At 35.3% G+C, this 23011-nt stretch overlaps 1 protein-coding gene across 1 annotated transcript in view; it reads right to left on the bottom strand.

Moving 5' to 3' along the window:
* Positions 1-451: 451 nt before the first annotated feature.
* Positions 452-23011, bottom strand: part of ARHGAP5 (Rho GTPase activating protein 5) — a 36477-nt gene continuing 13917 nt past the window's right edge. The window contains exons 2-6 of the mRNA XM_075712469.1: positions 21564-21711; positions 9735-9812; positions 8468-8599; positions 6613-6718; positions 452-822 (exon numbers count right to left, since the gene is read on the bottom strand). Of these exons, the coding sequence (XP_075568584.1) occupies positions 492-822; positions 6613-6718; positions 8468-8599; positions 9735-9812; positions 21564-21711 (795 nt within the window). The 3' untranslated portion in view covers positions 452-491. The remainder of the gene's footprint in view (positions 823-6612; positions 6719-8467; positions 8600-9734; positions 9813-21563; positions 21712-23011) is intronic.

Here is a 23011-nt window from a genome sequence, read left to right as displayed (position 1 = left end):
GATTACAAAATAAACTATAGCTGGGCTTTAGTTGTTTACACAGAATGCTTGAATGTGAATAAAATTGCCAAAAATAGCATGTTAAATAACAAAAACAGCCATAAAGCAGGCTGTAAGCATTGAATGTTTCATAAATGTAATTTTTTAAATCATTAAATTTCTATAGAAAAATTTTATTCACAATATATTGTGACAAACCGCCACAGGAATGATATAGTGATTGCAATAAGGTATCATGCAGCAGCAGCTTTGTACTTTATAGCTATTTTTGCTTTTAAAAATTAAACCTCTCCAGTCATGCTTACCACATAGTTTTTATCTGCAGTGTGTACAAATGAGGAACACAGTACGGGATATAACAAAAAGATGTCCAATCAGCTGGATGGGAATTATTTTTCATAAATATGAAGTACATTACTGTATCCTGAAACATGCATGTCTATAGCTTGACTCTACTGTCCAGTGCCAGGCTGCCTGCAATCATCTTCTATTTATATAATACCAAGAGGGTCTGCTGGTAATTGTGACTGTATCAGCTGAGGCTGCAGCGGTGGTGGTAACTGAAGAGGTACCATTGGTTCCACCATCTGCACTGCGTTGGAAGGCGGTGGCTGACATGCCACTGGGTTAGGTGCTTCTACGATCTCTCCATTGTAAAAGAAAAACTGACACTGTTGAATGAAGGTCTCTATAACCGACTGGTGGATTTTGGTGGTAGAAAGAAACTCTCTGTTTTCAAAATCAGGTCTCATCAAAGTAGGCCAGAAACAAATCGATAAGTTATCCGCAGTCATAAAGTTGGTTTTATATTGCTGACTAACCCTGAAATGAGAACGACATGCACAGAATGAATTCAATCCGGTATGCAATCAACTAAAAATATTTTCATAGCTCTCTAACTGTACGCATTATTATTAAACAATCCCAAGATTTTTGTTACTTTCCTCCAGCTATCCATTAAAACAATCGTTCTTCCTTTCTTTAAGCAATTATGCAGAAGAAAATTTAGAAACCATGACTTTTCCAGATTTGGAGAGCTAACAAATATAAATCTGATTAAGCTTTTAATCGAAAAAAAATTCAACATTCCACCAACATTTTGAAGTGACAATAATAAACAAACTTTAGATTTCTCAACCAGCTACAGGACTTCGTAAAATTAGAATTTCTTCCATTAAAATGTCTAGAAGAAAAATGACAGAAATGGCTTCCTACCGCAGGACAGTCAGATATTAACTAACATCTAAGGCACTCAAAGAAAAAGGCATCACACTTTAAAAATAAACACAAAACCAAAAAAATCAAGTGTTGATTAAAGCACATCTCTGCAGGTTTTTTTCATATTGGCCAGCAACAGAACTTGGCCAAGCCATAAAGAACATAATCAGTGGAAATTTCACTAATATCAACACACATTAATTTTGTTTTATTTTCCAATGTATAACGCACAGGTTTCCAGCTGGGTTTCCCTTCCTAGAAGTTTCCTGCTTTTAAGCAGGGCCTGAAACACGCTCTTCACTTATGATCTAAATTCATTATTACAATACTATTACAAGCAAAAAAAAAAAAAAAAACCCAAAACCAAAACCAAACCAAAACAAAAAAAAAAAAAAAAAAAAACCAATCTTGTTACCAAACTTATCATCTACATTAAATGTCTCCTCAGAAAAGCGCACTGTTTTTCATGGTAATAGGCTAGAAAGAGCCAGGATATTTTGTTTTCCAAAAATATTCTGCATTCTAAAGTAACATCACAATTTTATCTAGAAGTAATTAGTAAGAGATACATGAAAAATTGTGTGTTAATGAATCTGACAACCACCTAAGATACTCAGCTGGGAACATGCAATTCCTGTATTACAGTAGACAGCATAAAGGTAACTGAGCTACAGTTGTCCTGCAGAAATAGATGGAAAATAAAACTTCAACAACTTGTCAGTTACAGTTTTGATGATTAACAAGAGCAGACTGCAAGAATTTCTGACAGCTGGCTGTAGTCCATCGATTCAAAAGCTGTGAAAACCATAGTAAACACTAGAATTAATGCTATAAGAAAATATTTTCACTCATTTACAATGCATGTATAGTGGTAACTATAAAGGGCAGACTCCCATTCCAGCATGCACATTACTTATTCCAAGTAGTGTGAGGGTACACAAATACTGCCTCTCAATCTGTTTTGAGTAAGTTTGGTCCAAAGGATATTTGGACACTATTACTGAGTGACAGTAATATTCATAGTCTCTTTCCTATTAACTTAATTTAAGGATTAAAAAACCCCGAAAATATAAATGTAAGCTTATATTTTGCTTAGCATTTTTATTAGACTTTTTTTTCCTATATCAAATTCTTCTGCGTATAAATTCCTCCTAAACTACACTCTAGAGATAGAACGACAAGTGAGACTGTCACCAAGAATTAAATAAAATTTAAGTGTAAGACACTGTGATGGGACAATGAATCTGTCAGAGTTTTCAATCAGAACTGCCTGTACCTTTTCCTTAAAATGAGTACAATGAAAAACACCAAAAGGGATTTCAAACTCTATAATGGTGTTTCATTAGAGAACAAACTACAAGTTAAGTTATAAAGCTGGAGAAAAAATAGCACCTGCTATGTAATAAAACTGAAATAAAAGCCAGATCATCTATTTTGCAGACTGCTTTTTTCCTGTCATTTTTGCTCCAAATTTAACATCTTTCAAGGGGCTTCTTCAGTTGCATAGGCTAAAACACATACCCTCCAACATCCTTAAGCACCTCTAGGATTTGATTATGTGTTTGGTCTTCTCATGCACCTTTTTTTCCCCCTTGTCATGAGTCCACTGCTTGCTGTCTCTCTCATATTGTTTCTTTAATCTGATCTAGTTGTAGACTGCTGCTGCTGTGGACAAGAGGTGAAATTTCATTCTTCCCCGCTTCTCCCTCTCCACCAACTTTCTGGCATCAGACTACAGGGTGGCCACAGGGTCTCTGAGATAAGCTAGTACATTCTGCAGAAAATTAGACTTCCCCTATTTCTGCTTTCCTTTAAAACACGCTGCAGCTGCATAATCATTAAATCCAACAAATGAAGCAGTGGGAACCCATGGCTAGAAGTGAGAAAAGGGGAAGAGTGTTGCACCTCTTTTCCCGGTTGCAGCTCACAAGATTAAACATAATGAACAATCAACTTTATTCTCTCCTGTGTTTAAACTTTACCTCTGTCCTTTCTAAGCATAAACAAAAACCCACCAACCTGTATGCCATCTCCTACCAAACTTTCACAAACTACTTCAGAAACTTCTTCTAAGTGCTTAGCAAATGTCTATTCACCTTCTTTTACGTTCATTCAAAATGAAAAATGAAGAATCTGTTTCTCTTGATCCTGCCACCTTCCTCCAATGCAAACTCTTCAGGAACTTCAGGCTGTAAACCTGCTCTATGATCAGACTTTAAAAGCTATACACCTATGTTTTCGCCAGACTTCAGAAGCATATTATGCCTTATTAGCCCTTATGTATAAAGGGAGTCATTATCAAGAACAAACATAAAACACAACCAGTATCAAAAAAGCCAATCCAAAGTCAATCCAACACTGTCCTGATTCAACTCCATCTTTAAAACTCACTTCTGCTCACAGTTAATCAACCACAATTAGACAGCTAATATGCACTGAAAGGTGCTTATCACACTAAAGAAAAAAAAACCCTCACTGTTGCCATTTATTACATTCCCATGGTTATTGGTGTCTCATATTTCAATAGCAAACTCATCTGAATAATACTTGTATTTTTTGTTTCAATAACCAAGTCTTATGCTTGTGGACACACCAAAATAGTATCAGTCACCAGCCACTATTAACAATACAATACCACATTTCTTACTCTAATGACATATCATGTAAAAACTAAGCTTTAAAACATCAGTTTGTGATGAGGAGAGAACTCTTCCAGTGTGTAGAAAAATGTTTTACCTCATTTAATGAACAATTCATTTGACAAACATTTCCATTTTAATTATATGCTAGCAGTAATTTGCCACAAATTAGTATCTTAAAAAAAATATATAGAAACTGTAAAGAATTAAGTTATAAGTTCCTTTTAAGATCCTGTATCCACCTGTATTTACCCCTACATATATGCAATTGCTTATGCTCAAGAAGTTTTCTTATTCAATGGAATGCAACTACCTGACACTGCAAATGAGAGAAAAAAAATGACAGCCTTTCTTACTTCAGAAAACTTTGTTACCAGTGACCCACAATGTAAATCAGTCATCATTAAAAGAGAGTGGACTGGAGAGCAAAGGCTAGTGTACAGCACTTAACGTTCTCCAATAAGTTCTGTGATTAATATATTTCATTTGTCTGTAGATATGCAAGCATTAAAACCTATTCAGGATTTTTTAAAATTATATTTAGTTCTTTTACTTGCAGCAGTCCAGGTACTTGACACTGTACATTCAGCTGTGTTATGCAAATAGATGACCAGCCGAAGACTTCTGACAATTCAGAGATTGCCACTCTTCCACTAAATTCAATGACACGAAAATTTCTATCAGGTCCATTAAGAACTATTGACACATTTCAGGTAACTAATAATTGTTTTGAAAAGTTTTGTTCTACTTCAGATACATGCACGTACATCTTGCAATTTGTAATATGTAAATGCATGGAATAATTATATCCATTGATATGATTTTATCTATTTTAGGGCTGAATTTTTATTTGGCAACACTGCGATGGAAAAATTAATCCATTTCCCTGCAAAGGAATATGAATAACTCTATAAACCTTTAGCAAGTTATATTTGTGATGGAGAGAAGTGTAAAAGTAGGGGCCTAAATTCTAAAGTTTCTCATACGTTCAGTGAAAAGAGAAGACTCCTTCCAGACTGCAATAGAGAGCACCTACATCCTCTCTGTTGATTAAATAGGGAAGTTAAAAGGTCTCATCTCTGCTCCCATATTAGATGCCCAGTTAGATCGTTACAAATACCTGCAAAACCACAAACTCACGCACTAGTCCGGACCAATTTAACAACTTAAATGTCAAGAAAAGTTTATTGCTGTATATATACAAAATTGTCTGGCTGGAAAGCACCATTGCAGAGAAGGACCTGAAAGTCCTCGTGGACAACCAATTGAACATGAGCCAGCAATGCGCCCCTGTGGCAAAGGCGGCCAGCGGCATCCTAGGTTGCATTAGGAGTCCTGGCAGCAGGTCTAGGGAGGTGATCTTTCCCCTCTACTCAGCACTGCAAAGGCCACATCTGGAGTACGGGGCCCAGCACAACAGACACATGGACATACTGGAGCAAGCCCAGTGAAGGGACGCAAAGATCATTAAGAGTCTGAGGATCTCTCACACATGAGGAATGGCTGAGAAAGTTGGGACTGCTGCCTGGAAAAAGCTTAGGGGAAGTCTTATCATTAGCTGTAAATATCCAATAGGAGGGTGTGAAGAAGATGGATTGAGACTCTTCCGAGTGGTTACCAGTCACAGGACAAAAAGCAACAGGCACAAACACACACAGGAAATTCTTTCTGAGCATAAGAAAACCTTTTTTTTTTACTGTGAGGGTGACTGAGCACTAGCACAGGTTGCCCAGAGTGACTGTGGAGTCTCCCTCCTTTGAGATACTGAAAACCCAGTCCTGGGCAATCTGTTCTAGTTGACTCCGCTGAAGCAATGGGGTTGGACTAAATCTCCAAAGGCTCTTTACAACCTCAACAATTCTGTGATTCTGTCTGAAAATGCAGAAAAAAAATCATAAGCTAATTGTTAAGTGACAGATTACTGGATAACAGTGTTTTTTGTTTAAAAAAAAAAGTTATTTTAGCTTTGGCAACATTTATTCTATTTTTTAATAATGTAGTTAATCTGATTCAGTGGATTTCAGAGAATAATCCCACTTTAGCTGAAAAAGAAACGTGAGTAAGCTGGTCTTTTTCTTCCTGTTTTTTATGACTGAATATTGTACACCTGTGCACATAAAGGGTCAGATTATGAGGTAGTATACATCTACTAATATCAGAGTATTTTAGTAAATAGAGAAATAATTTTTAAAGAGAAAACCATTACATTCCATGCAAGAGGCAAGATTTAAGAAGCAAGCGTAACCGATTTACTGTTACTTATAGCTTTGTTCTACATTTTACTTATTCAGCAGGGTTTTTGGGTGTTACATTTTAGATTCTGATTGAAGTTAGCCCTGCTTTAAGAGGTGGGTTTAGGCCAAATGACTTTCAGGTCCATTAAAACCTATATTCGTCTATAATTTTAATAACTACTTCCTGAGGAGAGAGGGGGGAAAAAAAAAAAAAAAAGAAAAAAAAAAGATATCTGTAGCTGGTAACTGGTGCATAGTTAACTCTTTCAAGCTTTTTTGTTATGTACACCAATCGTTCTTATAACTTTATAGTAGCGATGATGCCAGACATTTATACCTCAACAGAACATACAAACCTTTTCTAATCAACCTCTAACTTCTAGTTTCATTTTCCACATTTATACTAACAGATGAGCAATACAGCATGAAATTTTCAATTCTAGTAGTCAATTCATTGTTACTAACACAATCTGTTTTGCAATTGTTACAACAAACAAAATTTTAGTAGAAAAATACTAAACCTGTTTAGATGTGTTATTACATATCTGAAGACATCATAGTTCACTGGGTGGAATTTCTTCACAATTTCTTTTAACTCGTGTAGCCGCTCTGTCTTATCCAGGATTTCTATAGCAATAAGTGACATTTTGTGATACATCTATAAAGACATACTGAATAAAGTGTTGCTAAGTCTTTTTCCCAGTATAATGGTACAGATAATATACCCAGAGAAATATCAAGGGATAAAATATTTGATAAAATTCCTATCTGCATATACTATTGCATAGAATAACTTATATTACCGAGACAACTATCTAAACACAAAAATGCTTTTCTGTATCTAAGCAGAATTATTTATCTGTTTAACAGGAAAGAATCACATGATTAGCTCGTTGTTGCCTCACAGAATGATAACTAACAATGTTACAGGGTCATTTCTTGTTAGATTTTCCTTTGTAAAATGTTATGACTTAGATATATCTATAAGATTTATTCAGACTGGTTTTATAAAGATTTGGGGGGAAGGGAGACATTCACATGAACTTAGAATACCTTAAGCTTATCAGTTATTCAAATAATTTAAAAAATTATGAATGAGTCTCGTGCAGCTATTTTAAGTATACTTTTTAAAGGAGAACAAGTATTTTCACAGGCTGGAGGGACATTATTTATGCTTCAAAGAGGCAATAAGCAACATGTAAGAAAGGACTACAGAATAAAATAACAATTTTAAAAAAAACCAAAATGAAACCAACTAATGCTGCTGCTAAAACACTTGCAGAAAATACCGCTGAAGTACTGTAGAACCATACATTCTGCAGAATATACTTCTATTCCATGATGATTCATACCTTCAGAAGGAACAGAAGCTCACCTCTATTACTTGACTGCATTGCTAAAAAGAAATTTGGTGTACCCTAGTACCGTAGAAATAATGTTAAATATGCTCCAATATATCCCAAATAGAAATTTAAAGCAGTATTAATGGCATTTTAAAACAGTAAGTCCACTTATATTCTAAGCTATTGCATGTTTTGACTGAAATTTAACTGATACACTTTTAAGGAAAAATAAAACCTAACTAATTACATTAAACAAGCCTGAAAAGTAGAGCAGAAATACCGTAAATACATATCTACAGATAATGTCCAAAAATACAAAATTTCTAACGGACTACATACATATTAATCAAGTCTGGGCCCAAGCCTTAGGTTTACGCTAGTATTTTCATGTTTTGAACAAAAAAGCATTAAGAATACTGTATGTCATAGTTGTATCCTGCAAAAACGCATAGCAGTCTTTTTCTGAAACAGTTTGCTGCCAATACAAGAGCGATACTCTTTTAAAAAATGGAACAATTTAGTTATTTCACTTGGAAGTGTCTGGAAAATGTTTGTAAGGAAAAAAAAAAAAAGTACTTCATCTTACAAGGATTTAAAAAAGAATTTGAAAAATATCTAAAAGAGAATTACCATAATATTGCATAGTTGTGTCTAATTTCTAAAGCCTACTCTGAACGTGAGACTTGATGAATTCAAGGGTTTTTTTCCCCCTGTTAACAACTGCAATACAGTTCCAAGAGCTTTCATCGTATACAGCACTAATACAGAATGGAAAAAAAGTAGATTTCTCCAATTAAATTTTCTGGGAAAAGGGGAAATAATAAGCCACAATTTATTTAGAAAAAATAACATATTATGTTTATTTCATCGTATAGTTCTGTTAATTTTAAAGAATATAAAAAATGTACACGTCTAAGCAATTTAAAAAATATTTCAGTGCAGCTACTTCTTTCAACTTACAGTGAAGTAAAAATTGCAATAAGGGCAATCAATATAACGCAATTAGATCAAGACAAGATTGTTTATTACTTACTTGATGTTTCTAACAACTCTTGATGCAGAGAGTAAGGAATTAATGGATCTGGCAGATCTGCAAAAAAAGCTTTAAGAGCCCCAGCCACTGCATTTACTGTTACTCCCATAGACTCTAGACTGATATTATGATCTGTAAAACAAAATTAAACAGCAGTGTAAGTAAAACCTACAGCTATCATTCCTCATAATTTTTTATGAAAACAAGAATTTTTTCAAAACACTGAAAATGAAAGTGTTGCCAAACATTCGTTAAAAAATGCACTAAAAGGTGAACCTATGGATAAGCTCTGATGCACAAGAAATCAAATATAAGAAAATCTGACAGTATAAGAAAACAATAGGAGATCAGAAAAATAAAGGTGTCTAATTCTCCATGCAGACTCCACTGACTGGCTTCTGATTAATCAGTTTTGGCCAATAATAAGTTTTAAATTCTATTTCCCAAATTTTTTTTCAAAATTTGCAGAATTCATGTGATTGTGTTCATGTGACCACATGAAACCTTTTAAAGAAGGACAACAAAACATACCAGTGACCACACATGGACAAATCTAGTGTTATACTCTGATTATCTGAAACAGCATAGCAAAGCATAAAAAAACCTAGTATATTTACTTTCCTTATCATCTAGGAGGGATTTTACTATATTTCACAGGCTCAGCTTCATGGTTAATAACCAAGAACTTTTAAGAAGTGTTTTTATTTTGAAATATGAACTGAGATCATAAATTAAAAGGAAAAAAAAATGCTGACCCTCTCTTTTAACACATCAAAATGAACAGCATAATCTAACCATCATATTCCAGTATATTCCAGCATGAGAAAGGTTGTGTTAGAAATTTGTTATCAAGACTTAGTTGTTATTCCATATTATTCAAGAGAGCTTTCAATAAAATAAGCATCAAGAAATACTACATTTTGGGGGGATAAGGAGGGGAAGTGAATGCCTTAATGACTAGGATTGATAAACTATTAACACAAGGAGCAGCTAAGACTGCATTTAAACTCTTTCAAACAATAGAATACCACCTAGAAATTATTTTAACAGCACTTAAAACCAGCTGTAACAAGATTCTATCCCATCTTTGGTTTATACATAGCTTCATTGGTAATAACCTGGACTGTACCAATACAACATACCAGAGCATTAAGTACTCAGTGCTATGGAAGTCAGTTTGGAAGTGCAACCCTTTATGTTGCACTGTGATAAATCCATGGAGAATTCAACTTCTCTTTTGGCTTTAAATAATAAAATCTGTCATTACCTTGATCAAACTGTTTCTGAATGTTGTCTTGATCTGTTTTATTCCCACTAACACGGTACAGGCCTTCAGTACATAATCCTTAGAAGGGGAGGAAAAAAAAATATTCAAAACCAAGTGTATATACTATAGAGCAAAACAGAGCCAGTCATAATTACAAATTCAGAAACCAAAAGTAGGAACAGAAATCTTAAGTGCCTAAAAAGTAACATGTTAACCATTACCGTGATATAAGACTACCGAAACACAAAATACCAGTTGTCTACTGAGTCCACTATTCCATTTAATATGAGTCAGAGGAAAGCACATTGTAGGATAACACGAACCTGACTGCAGGCATTTGTGGAGTAATCTACCCAAAATTATTCTCTTCCTGATCTCTACAAGACTGTTATTTGCATCTTTTTTTAAATCATCAAAAATACCAATTCTGGGGTTCGGTACCCACAGAATTTCTGTTTTTAAAAACCATCTTCACAATTTGGGCTTAACAACTTACTATGGCAAGCAATAACACACTAATAAAATACTCTGCAGAAAAATCAAGCATTTGTAATTGATTCCTGATTTTTTAATTTCATGGTGTAACACACTCCTGTACGAGACAAGGACTTAATCTTCTAAAATACTTTTCCTTTTACCATTTATATTTTGTAAACTTTGCATTCATTTCTCCTCACCTCTTTTCTAAGGTAAAGCATCATGTCATTTACAAGTCTGTCTTTAAGGGGCGGGGGAAGAGGGGAGAGAGAGAAGGGTGTTAGGAAGCAGAGGTTCTCCAGGCTTTCATGATTACTTTGTTTTACTCTGTGTTATGGAGTTGTCATAATTACAGCAGCCATTCTAGGTAAACAACATTAAAAAAATACACCTTTATTATGCACACACACACACACACTTGCTCACTCCTCTACAGTGATTATGCTTCCTATCACATTGCTATCTGTTTTTGCCCACAGCTACTCACTGAATGAAAGCGTCCATCCTGCTAATCACACCATTACACAGTATCTTTTCCTTTGTTAATTTAGAACCCATTAAGGAATACAAGCAGTTTATAGTTCCATAATTCTCCAAGTTACCTTTATGGGTGCAAAATTATCTATATGCTAGATCTCCGTAATAGTACATGGTTCTATCTAAAAATTCACAAGTTTTAGAGCTTTATGAAAAATCTTGGCTTTTTACCATCACAGCCCAGTAACTGAATGCATTTTTAGATTATCAGATCAATACATAACTCCTCTGTCCCACAGTCACCGAGTGTGCCTTTTAAGTTACCAAGAAACACTGTTACAATGCTCAAAGTACAGAAAGCACATAACTGATTCATACTGCTGGGAAATTTATACCAATTAATTTGGTATCAACTCTTTTAACTCAATTTTTCCTTCTTAATGCCTCGATAATTCACATGTCTCTTTACTGGCTGCTTTTCTTCAACAAACTTTTATACCTGCCATTTAGCTTTCCAAATCCATAGCCAGAGTTTTCTCTTGTAAATATATACCTGAACAGTCCTTTCAAAAAAACCTGAGCCTCATTCACTGACGTCCTCAAAAAAGCACCAGGAGGTATAATTTGGTGGCACAGAGCAAAAAGTGGTTTCAATGATTCAATGGCTTCCACAGCTGGAAGGGGTTTCAAACCTGTCTTCAAAAGAATGCCCTGAATGTGCTACACACTATCGCAGACAGAAACACTTTGCATTCCTCTTCCAGAAGTTGTAAGTAAATAAATAAATAAAATTACTGGTAGATAAGAACAAGCTAGGATCTGATTCTCTTTGTTTAGTATGGGAGAATTCTCAGTTGGAGACCCTACAGCCCCAGGGTATTCTGTGTTTTATCCAACTACTACTCAATTTCTTTCTGCACAAAAGGAAGTGAACATGCTGCAACAGCATTTTCTGAGAAGTCTGATCCAGTCACTGTTTTGTAGGAGTGTTTAAACCTTGAATACTTGAACGGGGCTGCTCTGGAGACAGAGATGCTCTATTGCAGTACCTGTGGGGTTTGGGGTTTTTTTTTCCCCCCTTATTTCATCATGTAGTAGACATCTCTTTGCTCATACCAGTACAGCTCTGAGAAACATAGAAAGACAACTTACAGTACTTCAGAAAATTTTCAGGTTAAACAAGGAAGTGCCTACTGAATTTAGGCATCTTCCAAAACCAGCTAAGAGCTGCAATTCTGGATTAAGTGAACTAAATTTGTCATTCAAATTCCTCAAGCAAAAATACTTTTTCTTGCTTGTATATTCTAGAAAGTAACACTTTGTGAAACAGTGTCATACTGTTTCTCTAAGGCACACACGGAGACAGTTTAATCTGTTTGTGTGCATACACACACCTAGAAGTCTGAAAGTATAATTTTTAAGTAATGCTTCAATTCTCTCTGTTGTTTTTTATTATCCAACCAGGTCTCTGCAATGCTTGTTACATCAAGACCTTCATCAACTGTAAGACACTCTAGAGTTCACTAGTTTTAGCTTTTAAACTTCTTGCATATCTATAAAGTATATCTATATTGAGAGAGAGAGAGAGAGAGAGAGAGCATGCAACATTTATTTTTTCTTGACAGCTTTTTAAAAATTCAGTTCCTTCATCTGCAAGACCGTTGATTTTTTCAGAATTCTTATCTATGTTCTTATCCTGCTTCCCTTCTGGTCCAGCTGTAGTTTTCAAGATACCCATACTGGACACAATAGCTGTTGTAATATTATGTATCAGAATCATCTGATTTATTTGCTTCTCTGTCCTGCTAGCCTCACTACACCTTTAGGTTTAAAGAATTAGATCCTCCTTATTTCAAGTCACAATAGCCTATATTTACTTCAAGACAGAGCTCATCTCCTTTATCTAGACTATTCCTTTCTCAAAGTACCTCCTAGTGCCTAATAAATTCTCTTCTTGCACCTTCTTTTGTGCTGCCGGTTGTAATCAGGGTTCCATCTCATCTAACTGGAACTTCACATGGGGTTCAAAGCATTTCAAAGAAAATGAGCAAGGTGGATCTGTACCTGTATGTGTATTTAGTTTGTAGGACACTTCCACTCTTAGGTACCAACATATTTCACAACTCGTTTCCTCCACAGAACATACTAACTTCAGCACAAGGGCAGACCAAAGTCTACCTGTACGATATCTAGTTTCCACACCAGTAAGCAGTATATGCTTCAGGAAAGAGGTAGAAAGAGGGGGGGGGGGGGGGTGTGGGGGGGGGGGGGTGGGGGGGGGGTGGGGAACACCAAAAAAACCCAACACCAAATATCCAGCAATTTTTCTGTGGTAAATCCTCTCAGCTTCCTGCAGATGGTGGCTTACATAGGCTTTTGCATAAGGTGTTGTAATAGCCACTTGGGGATTTAACCTCCACTAATTCGTCCAAACCTCTTTAAGTCATTTACTTGTGGTCTTTACAACAACCCATGGCAAATGCAGTTTTGTAATTCAGGAAAGTACATCATGAAAGCACATGGGGTTTATGCTCAGTACCTGAAGTTTTCATGACATCTTTTTTTCTTGATTAACAAGAAGCAGTAACTTCTCTACTCTTTCCCGGCACCATTTTTTGAAATTTATATCATTTCCCTTCCTCAGAAATTTTCTAAGCTAATCAATGCAGTCCCTTATTCAAAAGTTACTGTTCTTGTCATATGCAGTACCTTTTCCAATTCTTTTCTACTCTAAGGCAGACTGACCTGAATTGCAACCAGTATTCAAACTGTGTGCATACCATGGAATTACATAATAGCATGATTTTTCCCCATATCACTCACTCTCATAATTCTTTTCTTTTTGCTTGCTTGATAGCACGTACTGAGAGTTGAAGTTTTCAGACAGCTGTCTATGATGACTTTACAGCCTCCTCCCAAGTGACAACACCTATACTAATATTTAGCCTGCTGAAGAGTCACACAGTATCTGCCAACTTGACATCTGTAGCCAAGTTCCACTATCACTGTTCTATCTACATTGCTGAATACATGCCATCTAATCACAGCAAGCCCGCCTCTCCCCAGTTTAATTCCTTCCCCTACAGTGACCAGTCAAACTTTTCAGGAATCATTCTCCACTACAACAGCTGAGACTATCATTCCCACGCTTAGCTTTGTAAATTTTGTGATATCATTCTATAATTTTATTCCACAGATTAACCTGGTGTACCTCTTCTCAACCCCTGTGCTACCCAGACTACACAAAACTAAAGGAACCACCACCACCTTACTGATCCAGAATGGTAATTTTTATGTACACCTAGAACACATATAATTACAGAGCAAAGAATCCAAAATCTTTTCAAGAAGAGTCTAGCACTACATTTACTTACACAAAATACATTTAAAAGTCTACATTAATGTGTTCCTATCTGTGCATACCAACACTAGCATTTAAATATCCATGACAGTCAATTCACACACTGAAAACCAGAACCAAAAGTGTCTTACTGCTTCTTGTAATAAAATAATTTTTAGAATATTGAAATGTTCAACAAAAAATAAGCAGTGTAAGAAACTAAGCAGTACTTTTAGAAAGACTCAAAAAATAGGAAGCTCTCATCCAATGCTGAATTAACATGTCTATAATTTACATTAACCGATTATTAAACAAGCTCTCAATCATTTTATGAAGTGTCACTCAATCACATATTACACAGCCTGTTCATTTCAAGAAAAGAACAGAAGACTTCAATCAATATGACATGACAAACATGCCTAGGAAAAGGTAGGTGCATTCTTTACTTCATTAAAAAATGGGTGCCATCTGAAGATACCCTAATTTTCCAGGCATATTAGCTGTTCGATCACTTTGGGCCTGGAGAAAACTAGAGGGAGGAGCAGCATAAGTCCCATAAGCACTCTGCAAAAGATATTGACATCTCGGTCCTATCTGCATTGTTTAGAAATTCTTTACATAATCCCCATGACGTTTCCTTTGAAGAGATACCTTAATTAGCAATACAGCTCAAGTGCACAACATGTGTTTATGAATATTTCAAAACATATTTGTTTACAGTTTTCAGTGATTCTCACACACTAATAAATTAACACATGTGCTCCTCCTCCATCTGTCTGGTAGTCAGTCTTCCATTAGGAGAAACAACTGATGCCTGTTTTCCCCTGCTCTCAAGTGTGGACAGGGTTTCCTCCCTGTTGATTAATTCCAAAGATGTAACACAGAAACTGGTGTACAGTTTCCTAAATACTGAAACCTTTGCCAATTTTGAAGCAATCACAGAACGGATCCTCAAGAGGTCATCTAGTCCAACCTCCTGCTCAAACATGGGTCAAAGCTGAATTCAGATTGGGTTGCTTATCTAAATCTGATCTTGAATAGCTCCAAGGACAGAATCATGGCCTATGCATTTTTTTGCTAAACATACAGTTTCATGGGCAGTTGAGCCAACATAACTGATCATTATGACTGAAAAAGATGGTCTAACTCCCTGCCTCATCAATCGCTGTTTCTGTCCTTCCCTTGCTCCTAGCTGCAGAGTCCTGCTCTCTGCCTTGCACTTGTTTTGACACATATTTGACCCTTAACTTACCAGCTGTAATACTAAACATTGTCCATTTTTGCTGATGTAGCTTTGCAAGACAGTGAACTCCACCGATTCAGAGATGTCTGACAAGCGCCCAAAATGAAAAGTGGCAGAAACATACAGCAGGAGAGGATCTCACTGGCTGTTACACTAGTTCTTATGAAACGATCCTAAGAACGCCGGGTCTCACACACCAGGCCGAGGGGGATGGCCACTCTTGCCCCATTCTGTTCTCTCTATCCAACAGAACACACTCCTAAAAGCCTCTAGCTTTCCCAAGCCCTCTGAGTAAAAGGGGAGATAATCCATCTTGAACTTCTGGATTTTGCAGCCACTATGAATATATTTCAATGATTTACCAGCCTTTTTACCTCAAGCGGCGCTGCTGACTCATTTTCTTTGCCTATTTCTACCCAATCCTCATTCTTTTTGCATTATCTATACTTTCAATGTCAAAATCTGGCCTCATGGCAGATTCAGTGTAAAAAAAAAGGATATAACTTAGGTGAGAGGGAAATTCACAGAAGGTAATATTCTTTTACTTGAATTACCTCTGAAATTGTAAATTTAACAGCATTACAAAAAGGTATAAACATCAAAAGCAGTAATTATTGTACATACACCAAGTACGCAATTTTTTACTTCACCTATAGCTCTCCACGGAGACCGTGTGAGACATTAAATAAGATGTGGCTCTGTCAAATTCATTCTTCCTTCTTTATTCCACTCCTTCTCTCATATAAATTGAGTAACTCAATTATTAAAATACATATTATTCTAATGAGCTTCTCTTTCCTCAGCTGTTTCATACAGAATTAACACTATATTAAGGTTCAATTTTCTATGAAATATGGAATCTAAAATTTCGAATCTTGTCAATGAAGCACATGGATATCAATATTCTACAAAGATTTTTTAAAAAACATTTGAAAACCCAAAGAAAAAACATATTAAAATACTGCTATTATTAGAGTTGAATATAGTCAAGAGCTGAATTTATTAAACAGCAAAACTGTGCTAGTATTCGTAATATTAATTTGATGTCTCCTTCCTTGGTAAACAGAATGAAATGTAATTTATACCAAACTTTTCACCAATGCATAACGACGCATACAAAAAGTAAAACCAAAACACCAATTAAAAGAACACTGAAATATTAAAAAAAGGATCTTCATATGCTAATACTATCAGTTAGCATGAGTAATTTTTGCCCAAATTACTATAAATGTGGGAAAGTTAAAAATAACCAACAACAGTATGTATTGAATAGCACACAAACAGCACTTGAAATTAAATTGGTGGCATTAAAATGTTACTAACAAAACACTCAAGCTACAAACTTGCCATAAACATGCAAACTTTTTGCACTTTAAAAAAATTAGACATTTAGTAGATATTTTTACATGGTATTGCAATGTAAAATTGAAATCATAACATTTTGTTGAAGTTAAACACTAAATTAGCCTTCAGAAATCTGTGTTCCTCTCTCAGAACTATCACAGCATCACAATATCCTTCTCTCAAACAGAACTATGAGTATCAGAATATCCTTCTTACTCTCTACATGATAATTCTTAAAGAAACACAGAATTAATGCTATCAATACAGTTAAACAGTTTAGCTTCAAAAATTATCTCAGTTCTGCTGCCTACATTTAGAAAAAATAAGTTGTACTAAAAAAAGTAATGGTCTCCACTGGATAGCATTTATTTAAAAAAATTAGCAGTTCTTTTTTTTTTCTAGCCAGTCTTATCATAGCACCATTACTTCCATACAAAAACAGCCACTACAATGTTCTTAAAAATCAAAACTGAACTCTAGTTTCCCTGCTAAATGCATTTCCATAAATCTAGTTTGCAGAAAACCAATAGGGTTAAAAAGTTATTTTCAAGTGATATAACAAAATGACCTTCTATTCAGTCCATCAGGAGAAAGCAACAAAATACATCAGAACAACTGTACCATCAAAATCTTCTTTTGGAAGCCTGTAACTGAAAAGAACTCCCAATGTCAAAAAGTCAATTTAAGTAGCTGCCCTCAAAAGCAAGTCACATACTGATTTGCAAATAATGTGACAGAGGTAAAAGCATACAAACATCAGCAGCTTATATATTATGCTATGTCACTAATGATAGAAAAGTGTTTATATAGTATGTAAAAGGCTACAGATGAGATCAGAGTATCTTTACCACAAAATAAGTTTTCCTGAAAACATTACACATTTATACCAAGACGTTTAGTGGAAAACTTGATAATTCACCATTATGAAGCTACTTACCTGAGAGAGAAAAATTCTTTTGATCATCTTGTTCAACAAACCAACAAGAAAGCTCTGACAACCAACCAAAAGATTACTCATCCTGCTATAATTACAATGAATTGAAAAAAGAAAGGCTTGGATAGAGAAAAGGTTTTCCTATATCATAGACAATGCATGAACACACAAAGTTTGTTTACAATATTTAGCCAAGCTTTCCTCATTCCTTACCCAGAAGTGACAGTGTTATTAAATTTAAGACAATCTTACATGGTATTGAACAAATTTTTTTTAATCAATAGGTCCCAACAAGACAAAGTATCATATGCTATTACTGATTTGTACTATTCGTATCAGCAACAGTACACACTGCTGCTGAAATGGAGGTTCTGATACACGCTTACTGCTTATTAGGTTTAGATCTGCTCAAGTATTAACCACTTCACTCCCTCAGTTTCTACTTCCAATACTATCAAAAAGATTCCAAAGGGATTCAAGCCATAGATTATCTTTCAAAAACAGAAATTAGTTGACGCCATAAAGCTAAACCAGTTCAGAATAAAATGTCTTGTTGGCAAATATCAAACTAAACAGGAACACACAGAAAATACCTATATCTGTAGGCCCTGACTTAGGATCCCTTATCTCTACCATATCTCCCTTTACCCTGACAGGATCCATATGGCTCCCTCAAAAGAAAAATCTGTTGATTTATAAAAGGCCAGAACTTGTCAGCTCCTGGATTTACTTTAATTTTTCCAAATTGTCCCTCTTCTACTGATGCACACTTGGGGTTTTTTTGGTGATGATATTCCAGAACAGTATGGTAAAACAAAAATCTGACGATATTTTCTGCGTGTGCTCAATTCTTTAAGGTTTATGGTGGAGCAAGAATCTTCAAAGACACTTTCTGATATTATCTTCTCATATAAGCATCCAAAACAAAGCAGAGAAAACTGTCTTTCACACTGCGTAGTTTCCAACCTCAGTCACAATTTAGATGAGTGGGTACAAAGCACCGTCTTGTATGATTTCATGAGGCAGAGACAGGGAACATTAAAAATTAAGATTAGTGCTCCAATTTGAAACTAATCATATCTTCGCAAAAAACCTGCAATTCAGCCACAATGCAAATTACATGTGGTAATACAAAGGGAAGGAGCTGAACTCCGTGAAAGTATCTTAAAAGGAAAAGCTAAACAAATATGTCCTCTGTAAGAGAAATATACTGATTAGCCTCACTCAAGAACAGTTGGAGAAGACTACACTTCTTGATTAAAAAGACAATGATAGTAAACACTGGTATTCAGTTCAGTTAGTACTGATAGCAGGCTGACTTGCTAAGAGACAGCTGAAGTACTGGATGATTCCCCAGGGCCAAGCAGCTGAAACATAAGATAGCTTTATCAAACAGCAATGGTACCATTCTGGACTCCAGCCTGAAGCCAGTAGATCCAGACTTGCCTTCTGCAGACTGATCACCTCCAAAACTGCATTTGTGGAATTTTCTCTCAGACAGTCCCAAAGTCAGTGATGTGAGTCTATCTCAGTACAGGATTTGAAGGCAATGCAAGTGAACATTCTCCTCTCTCAAAGGCAACGAATACGTTCTATCAGAACACCGCTTGAAACTCAAATACCTACAGACTATTAATGCAATATAAAAATAATACATACCAAAAATAAAACTCCCACAGCCAAATACAGAAGTTGAAAAGACCAACCGAAGCTACTTACACAGAATCCAGAGTAGGAGAAAGAGAATTGTAATACAGATCAAAAGTAGAGGTTTTGTTCCATCTTTACCAAGTGCTTAACAGAAACAGCAGGACAACTACTGTCTTCACTGCCACAAACAGAGCATGCAGCAGGCACAATGTTTGTCCAGCTTACACATATGGTTAGAATTAAAATTCTCCAGCTTTTAGTAGCTGCACAGCAGCATCCCAGGATGAACTAAACATATACTGAAACAGCTAAAGGAAAAGCAGTACCTCCTGAGTTGCCACTCTTGAGGAGCCCCTCATATTTTGAACATGTCAGCATAAGAACTAAACATCTTATCCTTCAAAGACAGGTCATTAGAGGAGAATAAGTGTGTTAAATCTTCTGGGTGCTTGAGTTATTTGACGACTATGAGGAAAAAAAGACAAAGAATAATGTTCCCACACTATTTAGTTCTCTCTCTCACCCCATAAGCTGCTGAAAATCCTTTGGGAGAAATACTAGACTTTCTTTCAAAAGTCTACCACGAAGTCAAAAGATATGGGACAACATTACTTTTAAGCAAACACAATTTTTTTTAGATCTGGATTTCTAATTTTGTTGTTTGAAAGTATTCTTACAAAGTTAAATGTGCTCAAATTTAAGATATTATTTCTAAATTCTACAAACTCTTCAACAAGTCATTTGGTTTTCATTACTGGTGAGTGTCTGTTTTATACAGCTATACATAGTAGCTGTATGTAGCCATTTTAAAGAACAAAAATTCAGAGAGTGACTCTGCCATAAAATTATGGAGGTTTGTTTTGGGTTTCTTTTTTTTTTTTGCTACATACAACAGCAAACACAAAATTTGTATATATATATATGTAACTTTCTATACCACTCTATTACTCCTTGCCCTTCTTCCTCCTTCCCCATTTTTTCCTGGGTGAAGTGGGGAAAGCAAAAGCAAGAGGGAGGAAAACACAGCTCTTACCTTTAGGCAAGGAATCAACAGCAGGTGAAGGTTAAAGACAGATCTATACTTGTATCTCTGACTCCCAAAAGATCAGTGCCTGAGGTTTTACCTAATTTTTTTTTATTACAATAATGCACTATGCAAGTCTCCAAACACAGCTATTAGGCTCACCACCTGTAGTAGTTCTTCTGGAAACGCTACTCTTACAGATGGCAGTAAAACTGAATTTCAGTTTAAGAAAGAAAACCCTCTTGCTAAAACTGTTACTGTCATCTTACAGCCAAAATTGTATTACAGAACTAAGAAAGTGTTGAAAAAAGGTGCTGGTTTACTTTATGCTAAACCATATCAAACTGCAGACACCCATCAAAAGATGGTCCTGCTCATGTTTCAGCTCCAGTCAGTCAGTCCTACACTCTCATTTGCTTCAAATATAGCAATATTGCTATATATATGCAACTTCAGAGCAAGCAAGATCTACACACAAACCAAAAACTGGTGCGCACCATCTTTAAAAACAACAACAACAAAAAAACAAAAAACAAAACCCAAAAAACTCAACCACACATCACTCCAAAACCTCAAAACAACTCCCCAGTCCCAAACGTAGTCTTATGTTGGACCAGCAAGATCATCCTACTCGCCTCATGGTCACACCGTAAATAGGCTGAAAGCAGCAAGAGAGGGGACAAACACACAACCAGGGAGCCAGGGAGAAAGGAGAGAGATGAAAACCATACTGTGAAATTTCACCCTAGTGCAAACACATATATGTTAATATTTGACCTTAAACTGGAAACCTGCAAGTTAAACAAATTGCTTAACGTTTTTTCATATAGAATTACACAGTACTTAGAAAAGAAATGTTTCCATCTCTGTAACAAGTTAAAATGCAAAACTAGGTTTACCAGCAAAATAAAGCAAGCAAGCTGACTAATTAAGCCATACCAAGTACCTGGTTTTTTGCAATTGGAAAAAGTGGATTTCAGAGCTTTTTAATATGTGAAGTAAAATACAGTGGCAAGTGAGACATGTAAGACTGGAATGCCATTGCATTAAAAGTCATTTGGCATTAGAAAGCAGTATCAGTTTTTTAAATTACAGGAAACAAATGTTAAAACTTCAAATGTTTGTCAAAAAGAAATTAAATATTTGTGTAAATAAAGACAAAAGACCATCACACATTATGCATACAATTTAGAGAACATATTCTACTTTTAAAATGTGCCTTTCCCATAATTATTTATTTCTAGGATAAAATGCTAAAAGTACTTTAAAACAGAAAATGAGAAGCTTTACTCATTATGCAAAGTGGGAAAGTCTTTCCTCCAGTAATTTTCCTATCTTACCTGTATCTTCAATGAATTGCACACATTTTTCAACAAACAGAGGTATCGGTTTCTCAGGTGTAACCAGATCCTGTAGGGGCATCCCAAAGTAATTACTTTCCCAGTTTCTACGGATTGGAGGATTGAATGTCTTAGTTTTCTTTTTCGGCTACAACAAAACAGAGTTATTTAAGTAATATTCAAGTAATATTTTAACTAACTCATTGCAACCATCCAGTAAAAACAAACAGATCATGTATCTATCAGACATTAAAATTCCTCTATAGCAAACTGAATAAAAGTAAGTGTACTTTTAAAATAGCATATGTTAGATAAAAAGCACTTAAATAACTTCTAATAGATTTGGTCATTTTTGTATCACATTAGGAACAGGATGACCCAATGCACCAGTAACTGAAATGCTATAGGAACAAAAATAAACATACTACTTTTTTAGAGTGCTATGACAAGTCTTTACATACTAACTTTCAGCACCACTCACAAAAGAATCTACATGAATCACATTTGAACCACACCTCTGTAGGAATTTTTTGAATAAGATTGTGAAGTGTCATATCCCCCCCAAAATTGAGTGCCTTCTGTATGTGTCTCATTAAAGATACTAAATAGTCTTTATATTGCAACTATGCTAGAAACATGATGATGCAGAATGTACACCAACCAATCTCAGAGTTAGAGTTGTAGGCACTCCTATTAAGCATGATTGCTTTGTTACAGGCACAGGATTTTAGCCAAAAGGAGGTTCGCACCCAATCAAATCTAATAAAATGATGAGTTTCTTTTGGAATTTTCTTGCATGTTTTGATTTTTTTTTTTCCCTGATAGGGACTTTTATCAGGTCAACTGATAAATCACCTTTGGATGATTACAAGAATTATATTGTATCAGATACCATGTTTCATCTCTGAATGTTGATGAAAATATTCAGAGATGGACATATGAAGTGGTCAATCAATTGGCTGTACAACGGCAACTGAATGCGGAAACTGAATGAACACCATTAAAATCTAGAATTTTAAGTTTATACACAGTAAGAAGTTAGTTAAAAGCAGTCACATTTTCATATAAAAGCTCTTCAGTCAACATCTAATAGGATAAAATAAAAGAAAAACAAAAAGTACAACAACCAGATATAAATTTGATAACAAGGTTTCTAGAATTTTGTAACAACAGTACACTTCAATTAACTATTAAGACAAAACATGTCTCATTTCTATTTTTTACATCTAGAAAAGTCTTGAATTGCAATCTCTATGTTAAAAAAAAAACAAAACCCAACAACAACAACAAAACCAAAACACAGGTTAACTTCTAGACTTTTGTACCATCAAATTTACTTAATTGGTCCTTACAGACCACCTAGAACTTCAAGTCAGCAAGGTACATACTCATGATTGACTCGCCCACTGAGAATCAATGAGCTCAAGTTGAACACTATGAGGGAAAGT

Source organism: Pelecanus crispus, chromosome 6 (assembly GCF_030463565.1).
Source record: "Pelecanus crispus isolate bPelCri1 chromosome 6, bPelCri1.pri, whole genome shotgun sequence".
Classification (NCBI taxonomy): Eukaryota; Metazoa; Chordata; class Aves; order Pelecaniformes; family Pelecanidae; genus Pelecanus; species Pelecanus crispus.
Note: the sequence above shows the minus strand (reverse complement) of the source record. Positions and strands in the feature narration are given on the sequence as shown.